Source organism: Cololabis saira, chromosome 13 (genome assembly GCF_033807715.1).
Source record: "Cololabis saira isolate AMF1-May2022 chromosome 13, fColSai1.1, whole genome shotgun sequence".
Lineage (NCBI taxonomy): Eukaryota > Metazoa > Chordata > Actinopteri > Beloniformes > Belonidae > Cololabis > Cololabis saira.
This window is the reverse complement of record NC_084599.1, coordinates 6,758,775-6,777,939: the sequence shown is the minus strand read 5'-3', so window position 1 is coordinate 6,777,939 and position 19,165 is coordinate 6,758,775. Positions and strand designations below refer to the sequence as shown.

General features: G+C 42.4%; 1 protein-coding gene across 1 annotated transcript; it reads right to left on the bottom strand.

The window, feature by feature from the left end:
• Nucleotides 1-13: 13 nt before the first annotated feature.
• Nucleotides 14-18,907, bottom strand: LOC133457682 (uncharacterized). The gene is made up of 10 exons (XM_061736989.1): nt 18,816-18,907; nt 16,544-17,181; nt 15,244-15,448; nt 15,082-15,155; nt 13,702-13,745; nt 11,795-12,003; nt 8,897-9,129; nt 7,168-7,290; nt 3,478-3,661; nt 14-486 (listed from the first exon to the last, which is right to left on the bottom strand). The coding sequence occupies exons 2-10, from the start codon at nt 17,135-17,137 to the stop codon at nt 200-202; spliced, it is 1,953 nt and encodes a 650-aa protein (XP_061592973.1). The 5' UTR covers nt 17,138-17,181; nt 18,816-18,907; the 3' UTR covers nt 14-199.
• Nucleotides 18,908-19,165: the final 258 nt, after the last annotated feature.

Sequence of the window (19,165 nt, the reverse complement as noted above, 5' to 3'; positions counted from 1 at the left end):
ATAAGAGTCTTAACTTCTTTTATTTTTATTTACACAATAAAAACGTGGATTTATTAAACATTACTTCAATTTACTTCGTATATATAATTTCAGTCTGTAACAAAAAGTAAAAAGTTATAAAGGTTTGTATATATATATCTATATGTATATATATTTTATATGTAAAAGTTATAGTAAAAAGTTGAAATGAGCAGACTGATCAGGTCCTGGACAGGTCATCGGCCAGCTGATTCTGGTTCATCTTCCTCAGGATTTCCTCAGTGAGAACCCGGGCCCCCTCGGCGTGGTACTGCTGGACCATCAGGGTCACGGTTCTGGTTCTGCTCGCGGACTCCAAGTGGCCCACAGGGATGGGGTTGGTTTGAACAGTCAGGAAGTGCTGGAAGTCCTTCAGCTCGTCTGAAGTGAGACGGTTCAGGATCTGGAAAAGCTGCAAAGTCACATCCTTCGTCTCACACTCTGAAGTAGACCCTGCACAGACAGAACCTGGGTCGGACAGACCATAAATACTTTGTATCAGATTCAGATTCAGATTCATTTTACTGTCACTGAGTCAGCGGCCCGACACAGCAACATTTGTTCCATTACAGCCCGTCCAAGAGAACAAAATAGAGACACAACAAATGACAGCATAGGACATGGTCAAACAGGTGCAGAGGCCGCTGCGCTTAGGCGCCGCCTTTAACATTAGCTGAGAAAGGATGACACTGGGAAAGAGGAGGGGAAGAAAACACACCTTCAAACTGTGTAAAGACACAGTTTGAAGGTGCAGAAATATGCATAACCTTCAAAATAGCTGCTTTTCAGTGAAATTAGTGGTTTGAATCAAAGTTCATGTGAATTCATGTGAATTGTGTGAATCCTAAGAGCGTGTTTGCAATAACACATCCTTGGTGGAACGCACCACACTCACGCCAGTCTTTTGGCCAATCACAGTCCAGATAAGAGCGTTGGTTCATTGCCATTGCAATAAACCAGACTTCTGTTGTGAAGCCTTTGGAGATGATTGTGCAGAGGATAATACTTCATAAAATGAAAATAATGGACAAATTTTGCACGCAAGCCAGGCCTGGCAAAAAATTAGATTTTTTTTTCCCCCCCCCTTGTCTGCATACATATTAATGATTGATACCATGACGGTAGAAACCAAAAGTATATATATGTGCATTATTACTATATTTAATATATATACATATATATACGCATACATATGCATACACATACATACATATACACATACAAACCCAGTGATTTTTTTGTCAAAAGCGTTACCGTGGCGATGCTAGACGCCAAAAAGCGCACCCACCCCTTCATGTGATTGGTCCATATTTGATAGTTCCTACTTTCTGCCATAACCTTTGAATGGTTTGACATAAAGAGTCCTGGGTGGTGTCATCGGACTTGGTTTTGAGTAGTTGACCTTTATTGGTGAGAATTGCACACGCGAGGGCCCGTTCATCGCTGCTTGCAGCTTTAATTCTGATTACTTCAGCTGCAGGAAATGTCATAATTGTATTTGTAGGCTCGGCGCGGAGCCTACAAAAGGTCTAACTAAGGAATAACAGAACCTACACCAGGACTAGTGGAAGTTAAACTGGAATAGTGGAGCCTACACCAGGACTAGCAGAGCTCTGCTGGGTCCCACGTTTGCTCAGAGGGACATTAGACCCGTTAAAGCCCAAACCCAACTGCTTCCTGCCTAAAATGGGGTTTTCAATCCTAAACTGAACCTCTCCTTGTGTCTGCTTCAAATGTCTTCTAAAACCTCTGAATTGCTAACCTACAGCCTCCACAGGTCAGACTGATGTACGAGTCACAGCCACTCCTTTATTTTAAATATTCATCAGATTATCTACCCGATTTTCAGGTCTAACTTTTTTCCAGCCCCATCTGCTGACATTAGATTGATGTGGTCTAGCAGCGGGGCAGCACTAAAACAAATCGGATGTGTATTTCAAGCAGAGCAGAGCTGAAGGTCACTTCAGGGATACTTCTACCGCCTTTGGAAAAACAATCATTAGAAAAGTGGCGACTGATGGTGGGTGGTGCGGCGCTGCTGTTCAACAGCTGTTCTGCTCCCTGTGAGACCCAGGCTTTACTGCATCGCAGCATGATATACTCTGGTTCCCAGCAGACTGCTACTGGGAAGAGTCCTGAAATGATCCTCTGTGGCTCCCTGCTGCTTCAACCTATCCACACCAGAGCTGTGAAGCTGCTGGTGAATATCTGCAACTGCATCTCCTGTTTGAGAGAAAACAGAAGTGGGCTGCAGAGTGAGACTGAGCACCAGGTAATGGAAAGACCCACACGGGCCACCGATCCCCAGTTACAACCAGTGGAGTTGAGGGGGGATGGCATCCCCCCTGAAATATAAACGGTCCAAATCATCCCCCCCTGAAATAAAAACGGTCCAAATCATCCCCCCTGTAAAACTGCCATCCCTCCTTTCCATCCCTTATGTCATTTCATCAATGAATGTGGTTTTACTGCTATTTCAACATTTAGAGTCATCACCAGAAAAATAACTTATTTGACAATTTTCACCTGTTTCAAGTAAATTTTCACTTGAAGTAAGTAGAAAAATCTGCCAGTGGGACAAGATTTATCTTCTTATTACAAGCAAAAAAATCTTGTTCCACTGGCAGATTTTTCTACTTATTTCAAGTGAAAATCTACTTGAAACAGGTGAAAATTGTTGTTTTTTCCAGTGATGAGTCTTGTTTTAAGTGTAATGAGATTTTTTTACTAAAATAAGACATTTTAACTAGAAATAAGACTGAGTTTTTGCAGTGATCCATTTTACTTATCCTGTGAAGGACAGAGTCATATTGATAAGTTCAGAAAACTGTTTATTATTGTTGTGTTTTGATGTATTTGATGTAAGTCCAGTGGATATTTAAAGCTTACAGAAGGCTGCATTTAACTGCTGCTATGTCATTCCTGCAGTATTTCTGCAGGTGTTTTGGTCACTGCTATTATTTGTAATATATTATATTATTTGTAATCAGCACAAATTATCTGTCCCCATATGATAAAATCCACCATCCCCCCTGATTTTATTTTTACAACTCGAGTACTGGTTACAACATCTCACTAACTGTAAAGACAGTAACAACAAATGGAGCCCTGCTGGCAGAAGAGTTTATAACTACTTTGCCTGTTTGGAGACCAAGAGCTCCTCTACTGCCGTCACCAGTATTCTTTTTCCTGCTCAGACTGTTCAACAGCTTGAAGTGAGCCGGCTTCCCAAAGCAGTGATTCCCAGTAAGGCTGCAGCCCTGATGGAGAACCTGAGAAAGCACTCATTACATGCTGCAATGAGCTCTCTGAGGTCTTCACCAACATCTTCAACTCATCTCACGTCATCCCCCTTTCTCTGAAATCATCATCAAACAGCCTAGTACACTTCAGACCCGTGCCCTTCTCCGTTCTCAAAATGAAATGCTTTCATGTTTTTGAGTTGTGTCTCCGACTCACCATTCAAAAGGACGACTTGGGTCCAAACCTCATTATCTACAGGGCCGAACAGCCAGCCGATCAGACGGGGGGGAGTCACATGTCTCCAGAGCTGTAGTTTCACCATGGTGACCTCGGCCGGCAGCTGAATCTGGAACGATGGCAGGAAGTTGTTGTAGTCTGCGAAGTTGATGAACTTTGAAGTCTGGAAACAGAAGAACAAGGAGCTTTAGTGGTTTAGGTGCTACTGGTTCTGGGTCCAGTTGTGTTTGATACTGGGGAATCACAAAATCCTCCAGACCAGCCACTACATGAATGAGTCTTAAGCCTGAATTATGGTTCTGCGTCAAAACGATGCTGTGCACACGCCGTCACCGTGACGCCATCGTGAACCTTCAGACTTCTCCGTCACTCCATTTCTCCGGGGTGCAGTACCCCCCGTGACCGCTAATTCACGATCTTTTCCTGAATGGTTTATCCAACTTTTTCCGGTCACAGTGAATCAAAGAGATAAGGACAACTATTGTGCAAAAAAAAAAAAAAAAAAATCACACATACACGAAGAAAAGAGCGCTGAAAGTTCACGACTGCTTCAAACCGGAAACCGGAAATGCGTTGCTACCAAACAAACCAATCAAAGCCCTCTCCGTCTGCGTTTGGTCTGCGTCGCCTCGACGCGTAGTTACAATTTTTGGGAGGTGCAGGTCAGTGACGGCGTCAGTGACAGCGTCAGTGACAGCGTCAGTGACGGCGTCAGTGACGGCGTCAGTGACGGCGTGTGGTACGTGTCGGCGCGTACCCTACACCGTAGGCATGGCGTCGTTTTGACGCAGAAGCGTAACTCAGCCTTTAGCTGGTTCAAATGATATCGGCGCTCATCACCATGACATATGCAGTCTCCCAGGGTTTCATTCTGGAACCACTTTTCTTCAGCTTCTGCACACTTTCCGGAATTCAGTCCATGTTTGCAATCCGCTGAGTCAGCTGGGTGATGATGTTGTGTGTAAACAGGAGCCCAGTGCTTTTAGACAACGTATTCTTGTATATTCATTCAATAATCCCTAGTGGAAGTAGGTGAGAAAAGGTCCAGTAGGACATGCAAAGAGCAACGTTAAACAGGCTGTTCAAATGCTTTACGGAGAAGAGGTATTCACCCCGTGGTAAAGGGGCAGTGGAGACCACAAGTGAATAACAGGACACCTAAATCTATGCCAAAGACGGTCTCTCATCACTTATGACCCAGAGGAGACACATGGATGTACATGGACGTGACCAGATAAACCCTGCACAGTTAGTGAGATGAACCAGCGTTACTGTGAGCGTAACGCAGACGTACAGGCAGGTACAGAGAGTGTACTGTCAGGTGGCAGACGTTCACATGCCTGGAAATAAGCACCTTTAACACCCACCCACATATACTATATGTACTATGGCCCGGTTTCACAGACAAGGCTTATATCAAGCCAGGAGTAGGCCTAAGTCAGACTAGTAAGGCTAGGTCATTTAAGTGGCTTGCATGAGCGTGGCTTATATTTGTCTTAGTTAGTCCCAGACTGTGGAGTCCTGGAGTAAGCTTAAATGAGAACGCCTCATTAGCCTAAGTGGGAGCACAGTCTGTTAGCCTAATGGTGTTCATAAAAACCTGGAACGGAATTGAGGACAGTTTTGCTGGAGGGAATTTTGACACCAAACATGGTTGAAGCTAAAAGAACACGCTCAAAGAACTATACTATGTATGAAAAAAAACTCTACTTAAACACATTTTGGGAAATCATGCTGTTATTGAAAGTAAAGGGCATAGTGCTGCGGTTGAACATAAGAAGAACAATGCTTGGGCTGCCATTTGCAGTGAATTCAATGCAAATGAAAATGTAACCACACTTTTGTATCTAACAGTGTTCTTTTCCCAGAGGAAATGGTTCTAACCCTGGTGGAAAAGCCAGTGCACAGTGACTGTGCACCCTCCACATCTGGCATGGCATCCCAGAGAAAAGATGCTGCGACCACCTTCCAGCAGAGACCAAAAAGGATGTCAATGCATGAAAAGTTAGCCTTAGAAGTTCATGAGCAGAAAATGAAATATCTGAAAGAAAAGCATGACATGAAAATGAGAATTCTACAGGTCGAATTGGATATGAAATTAGAAGAGAGAGTTGTTCAAAGAAAGATGCATGAGATAGCTATGTAATGTAATGAAATACACTTGACAAGAGTGTGAGTATTGTAGTCACCACAACCTAAATTTTAGGACAGCCTTGGTTGAGTTTCTCATTTCATTTTTCAGCACACTATTGCACTGCAATATTGCACTGCAATATTGCACTGCAATGTGAAAGCAGCTCTGAGTGCAAGTCCTCGTTGGACTGGAATGGGCACATCTGAATCATTCTGGTCTTCCATTGGAGGGTCAGGACAATTATACTGCTTTAGTTAGTTGTGCATCTTCAGGTAGTTGTGCAGAACAGATGTAGCAATGATCACCTTGCAGCATCTTCTTGGCTCAAAACGAAGTGTATTGCATAAACCCCGGAATAGATTTTTCCACACTCCAAACATACGCTTGACCATCCCTCTAGTGCGAATATGAGCTCTGTTATATCTTTGCTGCTCAGTTGTTGTGGGATGTGGCCAAGGTGTGAATAAATAGGAACTCTGCGCATATGCACTGTCACCAAGTAGTATTCCACTATGTTGCCCTCTCTCAAACTGAGCACACAATGAAGAGTTGTGAAAAATCCTTGAGTCTTGTGTTGCTCCCTTCCAACGGGCAACAATGTTTGAAAACTCTAAATTGGGAGTGCATACAGCCTGAACATTGATGGAAAACCAGTTCTTACGTTTCCTTTACTCCTCAGCATCAGGAGTTGATGGACACTTGATTTCAACATGACATCCATCAATACAGCCAATCACTCCTGGGAAGTTCCCATATTCGTAGAATCACAATTTATAGTTGGCTTGCTCAGCAGCATCAGGGAACTTAATGTACAGATTTCTCAGTTCACAAATGGCACTGCAGACATTGTGAACTATTTTACACACTGTTGCTTCACTGACACCACACAAATCACCAGTTTCACGATGAAAGGTTCCAGATGCCAAGAATCTCAAAGTGATCAGAACTTTGAGAGAACTGGGTACAGGCCTTCCTCTTTGAGACATGGAGGAAAGTCTAGGCTCAAGCAAAGTAATTATCTCCAGTACATCTTCTTTGTACATACGAAAGCGGTCTCGGAAAGTTATTTCATCAAACTGATTCAATGGATTACTCCTATCCACAAGTATTTGTCTGGCTGGTCTCTGTAGCGAATATTGGTCTTCATTTAGATATTCCAAATACTCCATGCTCCCAAATCATCTGTGCTCCCTTTCACAAACAGGACTAAGCTGAAGTTAAACCTGCCTCTTTGCAGGATTAATATAAACTTCAATTTAGTCCTAGAGTAGCTTTAATCCACCCTCTTGCAATTGGCTTTGTTTAATCCAGAACAGACTAAATCTATGACTATTTTGAGATATGTCTGTGCAAGTGACTTAAAGTTAAGCCAGCTCAAACAGCATTTTAGTCTGAGACTAGGCTTAAGCCTTGTCTGTGAAACCGGGCCTATATGACCCAACCGACACATGGCACCCCCCTGTTCCTGAGTGGTGATGAAAAGATGGAAGAGTGAGATTTACAAGTGGAAAATAAAAGAGCAGAGATGAACAGACCGCTGGTTGGATGACGGTGGCCGGTTGTCCCGTCAGTTTGTACGTCTGGTTTGGGATGAGTTCACAGTCAGGTATGACCTCCACGTACTCCACTTTGGTTCGTCGTCTCAACTCCTTCCTCACCTGTACGACAGGAGACACACAGGTAACAATCAGATCATATCTGATCAATATCAATATACGTATCTTCCCATATCAAAGTCTGAAAGCATCTTCATGTTTCAATCCAATTATTTTTCAGAAGATTTTGTGGGTTATTTTGACCAATTTGAATGTTCCTATAACAGGGAAACAAGGATGTGTTTTTGTGTATATTATCTGCTTTCTGTAGTTGAGGAGTGCAGCTTGCACAATGTTTAGCACTTTTAGACACACACACACACACACACACACACACACACACACACACACACACACACACACACACACACACACACACACACACACACACACACACACACACAGACAGACAGACAATAATAATAATAATAATAATAATAATAATAATAATAATAATAATAATAATAATAATAATAATAATAATAATAATAAAAAACACTACAGATACAATAGGGTCCTCACAACCTCAGTACTCGGACCCTAATAATCACAACACATACACTCAGTCAGTACTAAAAGGTATAAAAAACATGTTTTCCAGAGTTAAAAAATGCTTTGGGGGTTAGCAGCTCTGATATGAAGAGGAAAACTGTTTTTAAGCCTGAAAATGCTCCATCATCTCTTTTTGTTTTATATTTAAATCCTGATGAGAGTGCGGAAATATGATCACATTACACCCTACGCCACACTTTACACCTGCTCCCCATCTCCTCCAGGACTTAATACAAGCTCTGCCTTCTAACTCATCAGTGCATTCACAGCAACGCCCCATCATATCTCAAAGAACTCATCACACCCCAACCGCCACCCACTCCCTCCACTCTGGAAATCAAAACCTGCTCAAAAGCAAAAAGACTAACCTTCAGACCACGGGTGACCGAGCTTTCTGCTCAGCTGCCCCTCAACTGTGGAATGCCCCCCCCTCCCGCCCACCTGAGAGCACCTGATGCCTTCAAAAGGGGACTCAAGACTTTTTTGTTCACCAAGGCTTTGTCTAACCTCAGTACGAACTATGTATTTTTAATATTTTTGCTGTGCATGGGTGAACATGTTCTGACTTTCTTTTTTTCTTGCAATTTTAGTCCATTTTATTTTTGCTGCTTTTTTTAACTTGTTTTTATTGTAGCACTTTGAGATTTGTTTCAAATATAACGTGTTATAAATAAAACATATTATTATTATTATTATTATTATTATTATTATTATTATTATTATTATTATTATTATTATTATTATTATTATTATTATTATTATTATTATTATTATTATTAAATGTCCATCAAACATATCAACAACTGAGGCCCAATAAGAATCCAACCAGCCAAAAACACTGTCATGCCCATCCAGAGGTTTGGCTTTCTGAATACAATAATTTCTGCGTTATCTTTGTTGAGACTCAAGAAATGTGTCTCCATCCATGGCTGCACATTACTGAGACAGTTTATCGGGCCTGAATGTAAACATGACTATCTACTTCTATTAGCAGATAGGTCTGAAGTTCATCTGCAAAACAATGAAATTAGATATTGTACTATTTTTTTTTAAATACACCCCAAAGGCAGGACAAATACAGAACCTCCATTTAACCTCTGGGACGTTGCTTGTTTACCTGTGTGAGGCAGACGTTCCTGGGCAGCAGCAGCACAAAGATGGAGGAAGTGGTGGGGCAGGAGAAAAGCAGAACGAGGCCTTCGATTGGTTCATCGGATTGCGTGGACGTCAACAGACCGAAGCAGGAGAAACCCGGGATGTGGACAGTCACATGACTGTCTGTCACCTGAACAGGTGGGACGAGCGTCACACTGTCCCCTGTGATGTGAGCTACAGCCACAGAGTGTCGACCTGTGAGAAGGATAAAATCATGTTGAAAGGCTCCAGCGCATACTATTGATCAGCAATCAGAAAGCAGCTGAAGTCCAGTCACCTCCTGGACATCCACAGATAGTTGATACAACATTTAATGGTAGCCTTGATAATCAGCTGTATTTGCATGAACCCACATCTCTACAATCATCTGGGACATCAAACCTCTCCACAGTGTCTAATAATAACATTCTAGAAATAAGAGCTGCACCATCCCGGGTGGGATGAATGCCATTTTTTTCTAATCAGACCGGGTTTTCCACAAAACATCATCCAATTTTCAATAAAAGCCATGTTGTTTCCTGAAAACCACCGAGCAACCAGTGACGAAGCGATGACATTCGATTAAACACATCATCACAGGTGAGAATGGGAAGGTGACCCGAGAAAACTATGGCGGGTGTCATTCGCAGGAACATGTACAATAACTTCAAATAGCTCCAAAATGTACTTCGATGTCGCTGCTCAGGCTCCTGGAGTAACTATGGTTGTAGAGACGGCCTCACATGTCTCAAAATAGTCTCCAATGAACACGGTCGGTTTTTCTGCATCTACCAGACTATGGTCCTGTTATGGCACTTTTCCACTAGTACCTACTCGGCTCTACTCATCTCAGCTCGGCTCGACTCAACTTGGCCTGGTTTCTTTTTCCATAACAATCCAGCACCTGGAGCAGAAGTAGGAGGTTGGAGAAGCTGCAGTGACGTATTTGATTGTGTATCTAAATGAAGAAGACAACACTAAAGATGTAGAACCTGGAGGAGATGATAGATGTGCTGCTGGATCTGTGGCTTGTGTTTGATACCAAGTTGAAAAATGAGAGAGAGAAGCTTCAAGCGGTGACGCTTTTTTTTTTTTAATGTTTGTCTCTCCGCTGCTGAAAAGTCAGCTGGAGCCGTGAGCAGCTATGAAGAGACAGATCTCCTGGTAGATCTGGTCTTTCCTTATCTCCGTCTAGATCTTTTTAATTCTCTCCTCAGCACCAGGTTTATGAACATCTGACCCTCAGAGTTGGATCATGAAACAGACTTTTGCTGCCGTTGCTGGTTGAATAAAATGAACCAGAATCAGTCAGAGTCTCTTTCTCTGATTTCCTCCTCCTGACTCAGACGTCTGACTCCAACCCCCCGACCAATCAGTGGCCTGTAGTGTGATGATGTCAGATACAGCCGACTCAGCAGCTTAGAACCTCAGCAGAATAGATACAGAAAAGTATCTACTCGGCACGTTAGACCCCTGGTGGGAAATTGCAAAACAGAGGCGAGTCGAGTCGGGCTGAGTACGTACTAGTGGAAAATCGCCATTAGAGGTACTGGCCCTTTAACTTACTGAACTTCGCCTCCAAGTCTGTAAATAAACTGCACTGCCCTTTACACATTCACCACTCACTAAAGGAGGCAGAGGAATAACTAAAAATTTCACTCACTGAGGAGGAAGAGGGAGAGACAGAGGGAGTAGGAGCACTCTCTCCCTCTGGCCCTAAAAGGCTGAAGGTGAACCAGTGATTAGTGACCAAGGAAGTCCCAGATGGGAAAATGCTTGAGTGAAACTTAAGTATCAGTGTTCCATTACAAATGACCAACTATAACAGAGTTATCTGCTAATCTTGGCGCTAACCCACCATACACATGTAAAGTAAAAAAAGGTGTTGTCACTTTTGAGGTCTTTTTGGATGTAAACGCAAGAAACTACAGGAAGATGCAGGAGTTATGAACCAAAAAAAAGTTAACACTCTGCACCAGTTTGGTTAGAAACCCCAGAATGCTCCAGAAACATCAGGCGTTCCACTTTCAGTCAATCACCAACATGTAGCTGACAAGGAGCAGGTTTTTGTCCTAGTTCTGATCTGAGTTCAGGAACATTATCCCCACAAACATCAGATCTGGTGTATCTGATGTACCTGGACATGAAGCCAGAGGAGACCAGGGAGCAGCTGGACTGCAGTCACGTCTTAGACCTGGACCAGGGCTGAGTCCTGACACTGAACTCACACCAACACCCAGGTTGGTGTCTGTGGATCTCTATGATCGTCTGTGTGGAGCCCTGAGAGGACGTTCTTGTAAACTAAGCTTTACAAATAAACTAAGCAGAAATCAATTGAATTGATTTAATTGATTTCATAATCATGTTGTACCTGTCTCTGCAGATGTTCTGGGTTTGTGAAGACAATCAGATTTGAGACATTTCTCGCTTAAAATGGATGTGATTTAAACATGTGCATGCATGAGTGTGTGTGAGTGCATGAGTGTGTGTGAGTGCATGAGTGTGTGTGAGTGCATGAGTGTGTGTGCGTGCATGAGTGTGTGTGCGTGCATGAGTGTGTGTGCGTGCATGAGTGTGTGTGAGTGCATGAGTGTGTGTGCGTGCATGAGTGTGTGTGCGTGCATGAGTGTGTGTGCATGCATGAGTGTGTGTGAGTGCATGAGTGTGTATGTGTGTGCATGAGTGTGTGTGAGTGCATGAGTGTGTGTGCATGCATGAGTGTGTGTGAGTGCATGAGTGTGTGTGAGTGCATGAGTGTGAAGAGCAGAGACGGTGCAGGAGGACGGTGCAGCTGACGTGGTTGTAAACAGGAAGCCCCGGCACCGCGGTGGAGGTGAACCTCTGACCCGGTTCCTTTTCAGCACGGCCGACCACCACTGACCTGAGATGAGCTGGCAGTGCGGCAGGTGGAGTCTCTGGAAGCTTCCTGAGAGCAGGATGAACCTGAACAGATGTCCAGCGGGCCTCAGGCCTCTGCTGGACAGGTAGTCCACGTCCCAGGGAACCACCTCGTAGACCACGTCACCACAACCCTCCAACATCAGACCAGTCAGACTGCAGAGGACCTCTCCGGACTGTTGGCACTGCAACCTGGAACAGCAAAGACAAGACTGTTAACATTAAATATTATGCTTTTGTTTACCTCCGTCGGTCTATATAGATACCTACTGACATCCTGACCCGCTGCCCCCCCTCTGTCCACCTCAGTGTCTGCTGTCTACACCTGTAGAGATGAAACTCCTAGTTCTCCAGCCTACAGATAATGACCACAAGATATCTTGTCTTTTGTTCCTTTGACAGGTTATCTGTGTCTCTCCTCTCTCTGTTCTTCATTCTCCCTGTCTGATCCCCCTTTTTCTGCTCTACCCGGCTGGTCTCCGGCAGGAGGGTCCCCCCTTAAGATCCAGGTCCTGATCAAGGCATTCATTCCATTGGTTGATGGGTCCTCTAAACTCCAGTCCTCCTTACTCCAGATTCAGTTAAAACAAACCAAACCATGACGACATAATCGTGTCTGATTGTTTGGAAGCTAATCAATGACTCTAGACCAGGGGTCGGCAACCCACAATGTTGAAAGAGCCATATTGGACCGAAAACACAAAAAACAAATATGTTTGGAGCCGCAAAAAATGAAAAGTCTTGTATAAGCCTTAGAATGAAGGCAAATGGCGAAAGGCGAAATGTCGAGAAAAAAGTCGAAATGTTGAGAAAAAAGTCCAAATTTCAAGAAAAAAGTCAAAATGTCGAGATTAATGTTGAAGTACAATTTCGAGAAAAAAGTCAAAATGTTGAGAAAAAAGTGGAAATGTCGAGAAAAAATTCAAAATTTCGAGAAAAAAGTCAAAATTTCGAGAAAAAAGTCCAAATGTCGAGATTAATGTTGAAGTACAATTTAGAGAAAAAAGTCAAAATGTTGAGAAAAAAGTCGAAATGTTGAGAAAAATGTCGAGAAAAAAGTCCAGATTTCGAGAAAAAAGTAAAAATGGCGAGATTAATGTTGAAGTACAATCCCGAGAAAAAAGTCCAAATGTCGAGATTAATGTTGAAGTACAATTTAGAGAAAAAAGTCAAAATGTTGAGAAAAAAGTCGAAATGTTGAGAAAAAAGTCGAAATGTTGAGAAAAAAGTCGAAATGTTGAGAAAAAAGTCCAAATTTCGAGAAAAAAGTTGAAATGTTGAGAAAAAAGACCAAATTTCGAGAAAAAAGTCAAAATGTCGAGATTAATGTTGAAGTACAATTTCGAGAAAAAAGTCAAAATGTTGAGAAAAAAGTGGAAATGTCGAGAAAAAATTCAAAATTTCGAGAAAAAAGTCAAAATTTCGAGAAAAAAGTCCAAATGTCGAGATTAATGTTGAAGTACAATTTAGAGAAAAAAGTCAAAATGTTGAGAAAAAAGTCGAAATGTTGAGAAAAATGTCGAGAAAAAAGTCCAGATTTCGAGAAAAAAGTAAAAATGGCGAGATTAATGTTGAAGTACAATCCCGAGAAAAAAGTCGAAATGTTGAGAAAAAAGTCCAAATTTCGAGATTAAAAAGAAAAGAAAAAGGAAGAAAAAAAGAGCATGCGGCTCTAGAGCCGCGGGTTGCTGACCCCCGCACTAGAGTTACCAGGGAGGAGCACACAGGAAATAGAGGCTGCAGGATCTAACTGACCCAGAGAGTTTCAGAGTCACGGTTGAAGGAAAACACTGTGGAGTTGTGCTGATCGATGTGATCGGAGATGAACACAGAATATGGACCTTTAAAGAGAACCAACAACGAGAACAAGCATGCAGGGCTGGATGTTACCTGAACATGCCGTCGTAGCTCTGGACTTCAGGTGTGCTCTCAGCCTAAACAAAGCAGACAGGTAAAATATCAGTAACTCATATCTCAGTGGGGTTATTGTATTCTGGATGTGGACCAGGGAGTCCTGGGTCCACTGATGACGGGAGAGGTCTAACTTCCTCCAGGATGTGAATGTGTGCGGGTGTCTATAGTTGACACACCTCTCAAACAGTATGGACTTCTGGAGTGGCGGTCATTTCTGAAACCAGAGCCTACCGGGTCCACATGTAATCTCTGACTGGTCCCCTGTGGAAAGTCCTTCAGGAGTTTGGAGTATCAGGACTTTCCCTTGTGAACTTACGGTAAACCTTTTACTGAGGTCTGTTTCTGAGGTTCCTGCTCTAAAATACGTCTGATCTAAAATGAGACATACTTGTTCTACATGAGACATGCTATTCTAGATATACTTATTCTTGCAATAATATAATATATTACAAATAATAGCAGTGACCAAAACAGCTGCAGAAATACTGCAGGAATGACATAGCAGCAGTTAAATGCAGCCTTCTGTAAGCTTTAAATATCCACTGGGCTTACATCAAATACATCAAAACACAACAATAAAAAACACTTTTCTGAACTTATCAATATGACTCTGTCCTTCACAGGATAAGCAACATGGATCACTGCAAAAACTCACAATCTTAACAAGAATATTTGTCTTATTTCTAGTTAAAATGTCTCATTTTAGTAAAAAAAATCTCATTACACTTAAAACAAGACTCATCACTGGAAAAAACAACAATTTTCACCTGTTTCTAGTAGATTTTCACTTGAAATAAGTAGAAAAATCTGCCAGTGGAACAAGATTATTTTCCTTGTAATAAGAAGATAAATCTTGTCCCACTGGCAGATTTTTCTACTTGTTTAAGTGAAAATTTACTTGAAACAAGTGAAAATTGTCAAATAAGTTATTTTTCTGGTGATGACTCTAAATGTTGAAATAGCAGTAAAACCACATTCATTGATGAAATGACATAAGGGATGGAAAGGAGGGATGGCAGTTTTACAGGGGGGAGGATTTGGACCGTTTTTATTTCAGGGGGGATGCCATCCCCCTAATCTCCCCTCAACTCCAGTACTGGGTAAAACGTCATTCTACATAGAAATACTCATGTTAGATCAGACATATCATTCTAGACATACTCATTCTGGGTAACACATGTCCTTGTAGATATATTTATCTTAGATAAGACCTTATTTTAGAACAAGAACGTCAAAGACGGTTGACAGAAATGTCCAGCAATCTTGAATAAAGGCCTCCATTTGAAGATTCTCCTCTTTGGTCACCACCCGCTGATTGTTCTTGTGAACATACGGTACCTGCAGACCCATTCTTACCAGTGATGTCATCGTATTCACTTTGAAGTCACAATAACTCTGTGATATCCCTTCCTCTTCCTGCAGAAATGCACCTGGAACAGGATGACATCATATTATCAGCTGAATATAAAGCTGAAATTGACTGAAACATTGAGCTTAGCCTAGGTGGCATGGACGTACATAGTGAAGGGACAATTTTCAGGACAATGTCCTTGGCAACGTTTTGGGCCTGCTGGGGTCCGAGCTGGTCCCCATGCCCCGGTGCGTTTAAACCAATGAGGGAGGGGCTTTCTGCAGTCATGTGATCTTTGGCTAACCACTGGACACATTGGAGCTCGTCCGAGGACAGATACTCCAACAGGAAGTCTGACGTGTCTGGGGAATTCTAGGAAATAAAAACAGAACAGCTGATAACACCGTGGCCTTTATGTAATGATGTAACTCTGATGATAGTGGTCAGGATTGTTGTCTAAGCACTGATAGTTTTGGTCAGATAATTTGGTCAGAAATTCACTGTTCTAATTCTAAGATACCTGCTGCATTATTGCTTCTATTGGCGCTTTTCCACTAGTACCTACTCAGCCCGGCTCTCCTCCACTCGGTTTGGTTTTTTCCCATTAGGGGTCTAACGTGCCAATTAGATACTTTTCTGTATCTATTCTGCTGAGGTTCTAAGCTGCTGAGTCGGCTGTATCTGACATCATCACACTACAGGCCACCGATTGGTCGGGGGGTTGGAGTCAGACGTCTGAGTCAGGAGGAGGAAATCAGAGAAAGAGACTCTGACGGATTCTTGTTCATTTTATTCCACCAGCAATGGCCGCAAAAGTCTGTTTCTGATCCAACTCTGAGGGTCAGATGTTCATAAACCTGGTGCTGAGGAGAGAATTAAAAAGATCTAGACGGAGATAAGGAATGACCAGATCTACCAGGAGCTCTGTCTCTTCGTAGCTGCTCACGGCTCCAGCTGACTTTTCAGCAGCAGAGACAAACAAACATTTTTAAAAAAAGCGTTGCAGCTGGAAGCTTCTCTCACTCTCATTTTAACTTGATATCAAACACAAGCCACAGACCCAGCAGCACATCTATCATCTCCTCCAGGTTCTACATCTTTAGTGTTGTTGTCTTCTCCCTTTAGATCAAACAATCAAATACGTCCCAGCAGCTTCTCCAACCTCCTACTTCTGATCTGGGTGTTGAAAAGAAATGAGGGCGAGTCGAGTCGGGCTGAGTAGGTACTAGTGTAAAAGCGCCAAATCTGAACCCCTTATAAAGATAGAGATGGGCTTCCTTGGTCTAAACATGTCTATGCTCAAGGACACTTGTTTTAACAAATGTTTTAACCCTAGGTTAAAAAAGCGTCCATGGAGGGTTGGAGAACTTGATCACAGCTCGTCTTGTGCTAATGCTAATGTCGCTACATTATACTTTGCTCCAGTGGATTCATGAAGCTTGAGTTTTCAGACCTGAGACTACCAACCTTGCTAATTGGTTCATCTGCCAGTTCCTGGAGCAGGAACTGCTCTGATTGGCCGAGAGCCTGGCAAAAAGCCTCCTGGGCCTCTGGCCCCTTGTGCAGAACTAGGTCCACCAGAGCCCGGTTCTTGTCCTTTAGGAGTGCATAGATGCTGACTGCCTCCCTGTTTGCTGGAGTCAGGATCTGATGGTCCTCAAGAGCCTGCAGGATGGCGTTGGGGTTTTGGACCATGCTGATCAGCCTCCTCCGGTGACTTCTTACAAAGTCCAGCTCCAGTTTGGAAGTTGTTCTGGGTCTGGGTGGACTGGTGGAGTGGTAGACAGGGCCGACTGCATCCTTGGAGCCCAGCAGGGCCAGGACTTTAGCCAGCACCGTCAGCAGCCCCTCCTCCTCGTAGCACCTCATCATGGTCTTAGCCGTGCTGCAGGCGTCAGCGGCCCACAGCCAGTGGGGAGGGATTGGAGGAGCCTCCTGGATGAGGTTCTGACTGAGACACCAGTGGACCCTCCACAGCTCCACCTCGGACATCCCTGAGAGCAGCTGCAGTAGCTGCTGACCCTCCTGGAGTGGCATTTGAACATGATTGGAGCTCATCATGATTAAATAAGCTGAATTCTGAATGTCTGCTTCAATCCAGAGAGCTGGGAAATAAACCAACATACAAACACAATTATTTTTTTTTTAACACATTGTTGCTTCTGAGTTACAAACATTCTTAAAGTTCAACAAATGAGAAATCAGATTTTCTGCAATGACAGTTCCTTACGTCTTCACAATAACTGATTATAACATGAACTGATCTTCATCACCCCATCATCACTGAGACACTGGACCAGAAAAGATCACCTGTGATGTTTGTCATCAAACGTGTGTTGGTTCCATCAAAGAGAGAAAGACCTTCAAAGGTCACTGAAGTAATTTAGAAATTACAAAACTAATAATTCAATTTCAATTCAATTCACTTGTATTACAACAGAAGTTGTCTCTAGGATCTTTCCAGACACCAGAACATAAACCCTGAGCAATTATTACATAAACATAACATAAACAATGGCAGGTAAAAACTCCCCTAGTGGGAGAAAAACCTTAAGCCAAACTGTGGCAAGGAAAACTCCCCTTTAAGAGGAAGAAACCTGGACCAGGACCTGGATCATAAGGGGGGAAGAAACAACAAGAGACAACAATGATGGTGATGAGATACTTATTATTAATAACTGAGGATTGATCTGAAGAAAGCAAAAAGAAGAGGAGAGAAGGAAGTGTGAAAAGAAGGGGTTAGTGGATCATGTTGGTCCCCCCTGCAGCATAGCTCTATCGCAGCATATCTAGGATGAAGCTCTGTTTGAGACTAACTATTATAGCCTTGTTCTAGTCTAGTCAGTCTGGTCTCCAGCAGGAGGGTCCCCCCTTATGATCCAGGTCCTGGTCCAGGTTTCTTTCCTCCTAAAGGGGAGTTTTTCTTGCCACAGTTTGGTTTAAGGTTTTTCTCCCACTAGGAGTTTTTACCTGCCGATGTTTATGTAATAATTGCTCAGGGTCCTGTTCTGGGTCTCTTGAAAGATCCTAGAGACAACTTCTGTTGTAATAGACACTATATAAATACAATTGAATTGAATTGAATTGAATTGAATTGAATTCTGTAGCTGCAGCTGTTACTACTGGCCCTAACACACTAGAGTTACACTAACTAGAGGTTTACTAACACTAACTACAGGTTTACTAACACTAACTAGAGGTTTACTAACACTAACTACAGGTTTACTAACACTAACTACAGGTTTTTTGGATTGGTTCCATGAATGTCCCATGATGGTTCCATGATGGTTCCATGATGGTTCCATGATGGTTCCAAGTGAATGGCCCATTTGGGTTCTCTTATGTGGTTGCTCCAACTGTAATCCAAATAAGACACCCATCTTGAGTCCATTCATCAACTATGTATCTGAAGCACTGAGACTACTTTTCATGGGAACAACAAAGAACCAGAGGGACACCATTTTTTCAGCCAATTTCCATCTGAGATGGACCCTTGTACAGATGTTGGATGTACGTGATTCAAATGGCCATACATGGTCCGGTAGGACCTTTAGAGGAACAGGTGTAAGAGGTGAGTGGTATAATCTATAGAAAACTCAGAAATGCAGACTGTACAAAGGTGTGAAGAGCACATGTGAGTCCTAGTTTCCTAGTTCCTGCCTCTCATGTGTGTTAAAATGCTGTCAGTATTTAGGTGTGTGATGTGTTTCTAAGATGTAAAAATGTTGAATGAACTCACCGGAACTGATGGTTCTGGCTCTCCTCCTGATCTCCTGATCTGATCGTCTGTTCTTGCAATTTATGAAGTGATCATGATGACTTACTTCCTGTTTCCTGTTGGAGCAGCAGGTGGTTTTGGTGATTTCAGATCTGAGACAATCTGGGACTTCCTGAAGTTAGAAACCAGCTATACTGTATACATACATTATATATATATATATATATATATATATATATATATATATATATATATATATATATATATATATATATATATATATATATTATATATATATATATATATATATATATATAGGTTAAACCAAAGTCTGACAAACTGAGACATCTGTGACTTGAGCTGTTGTTAAA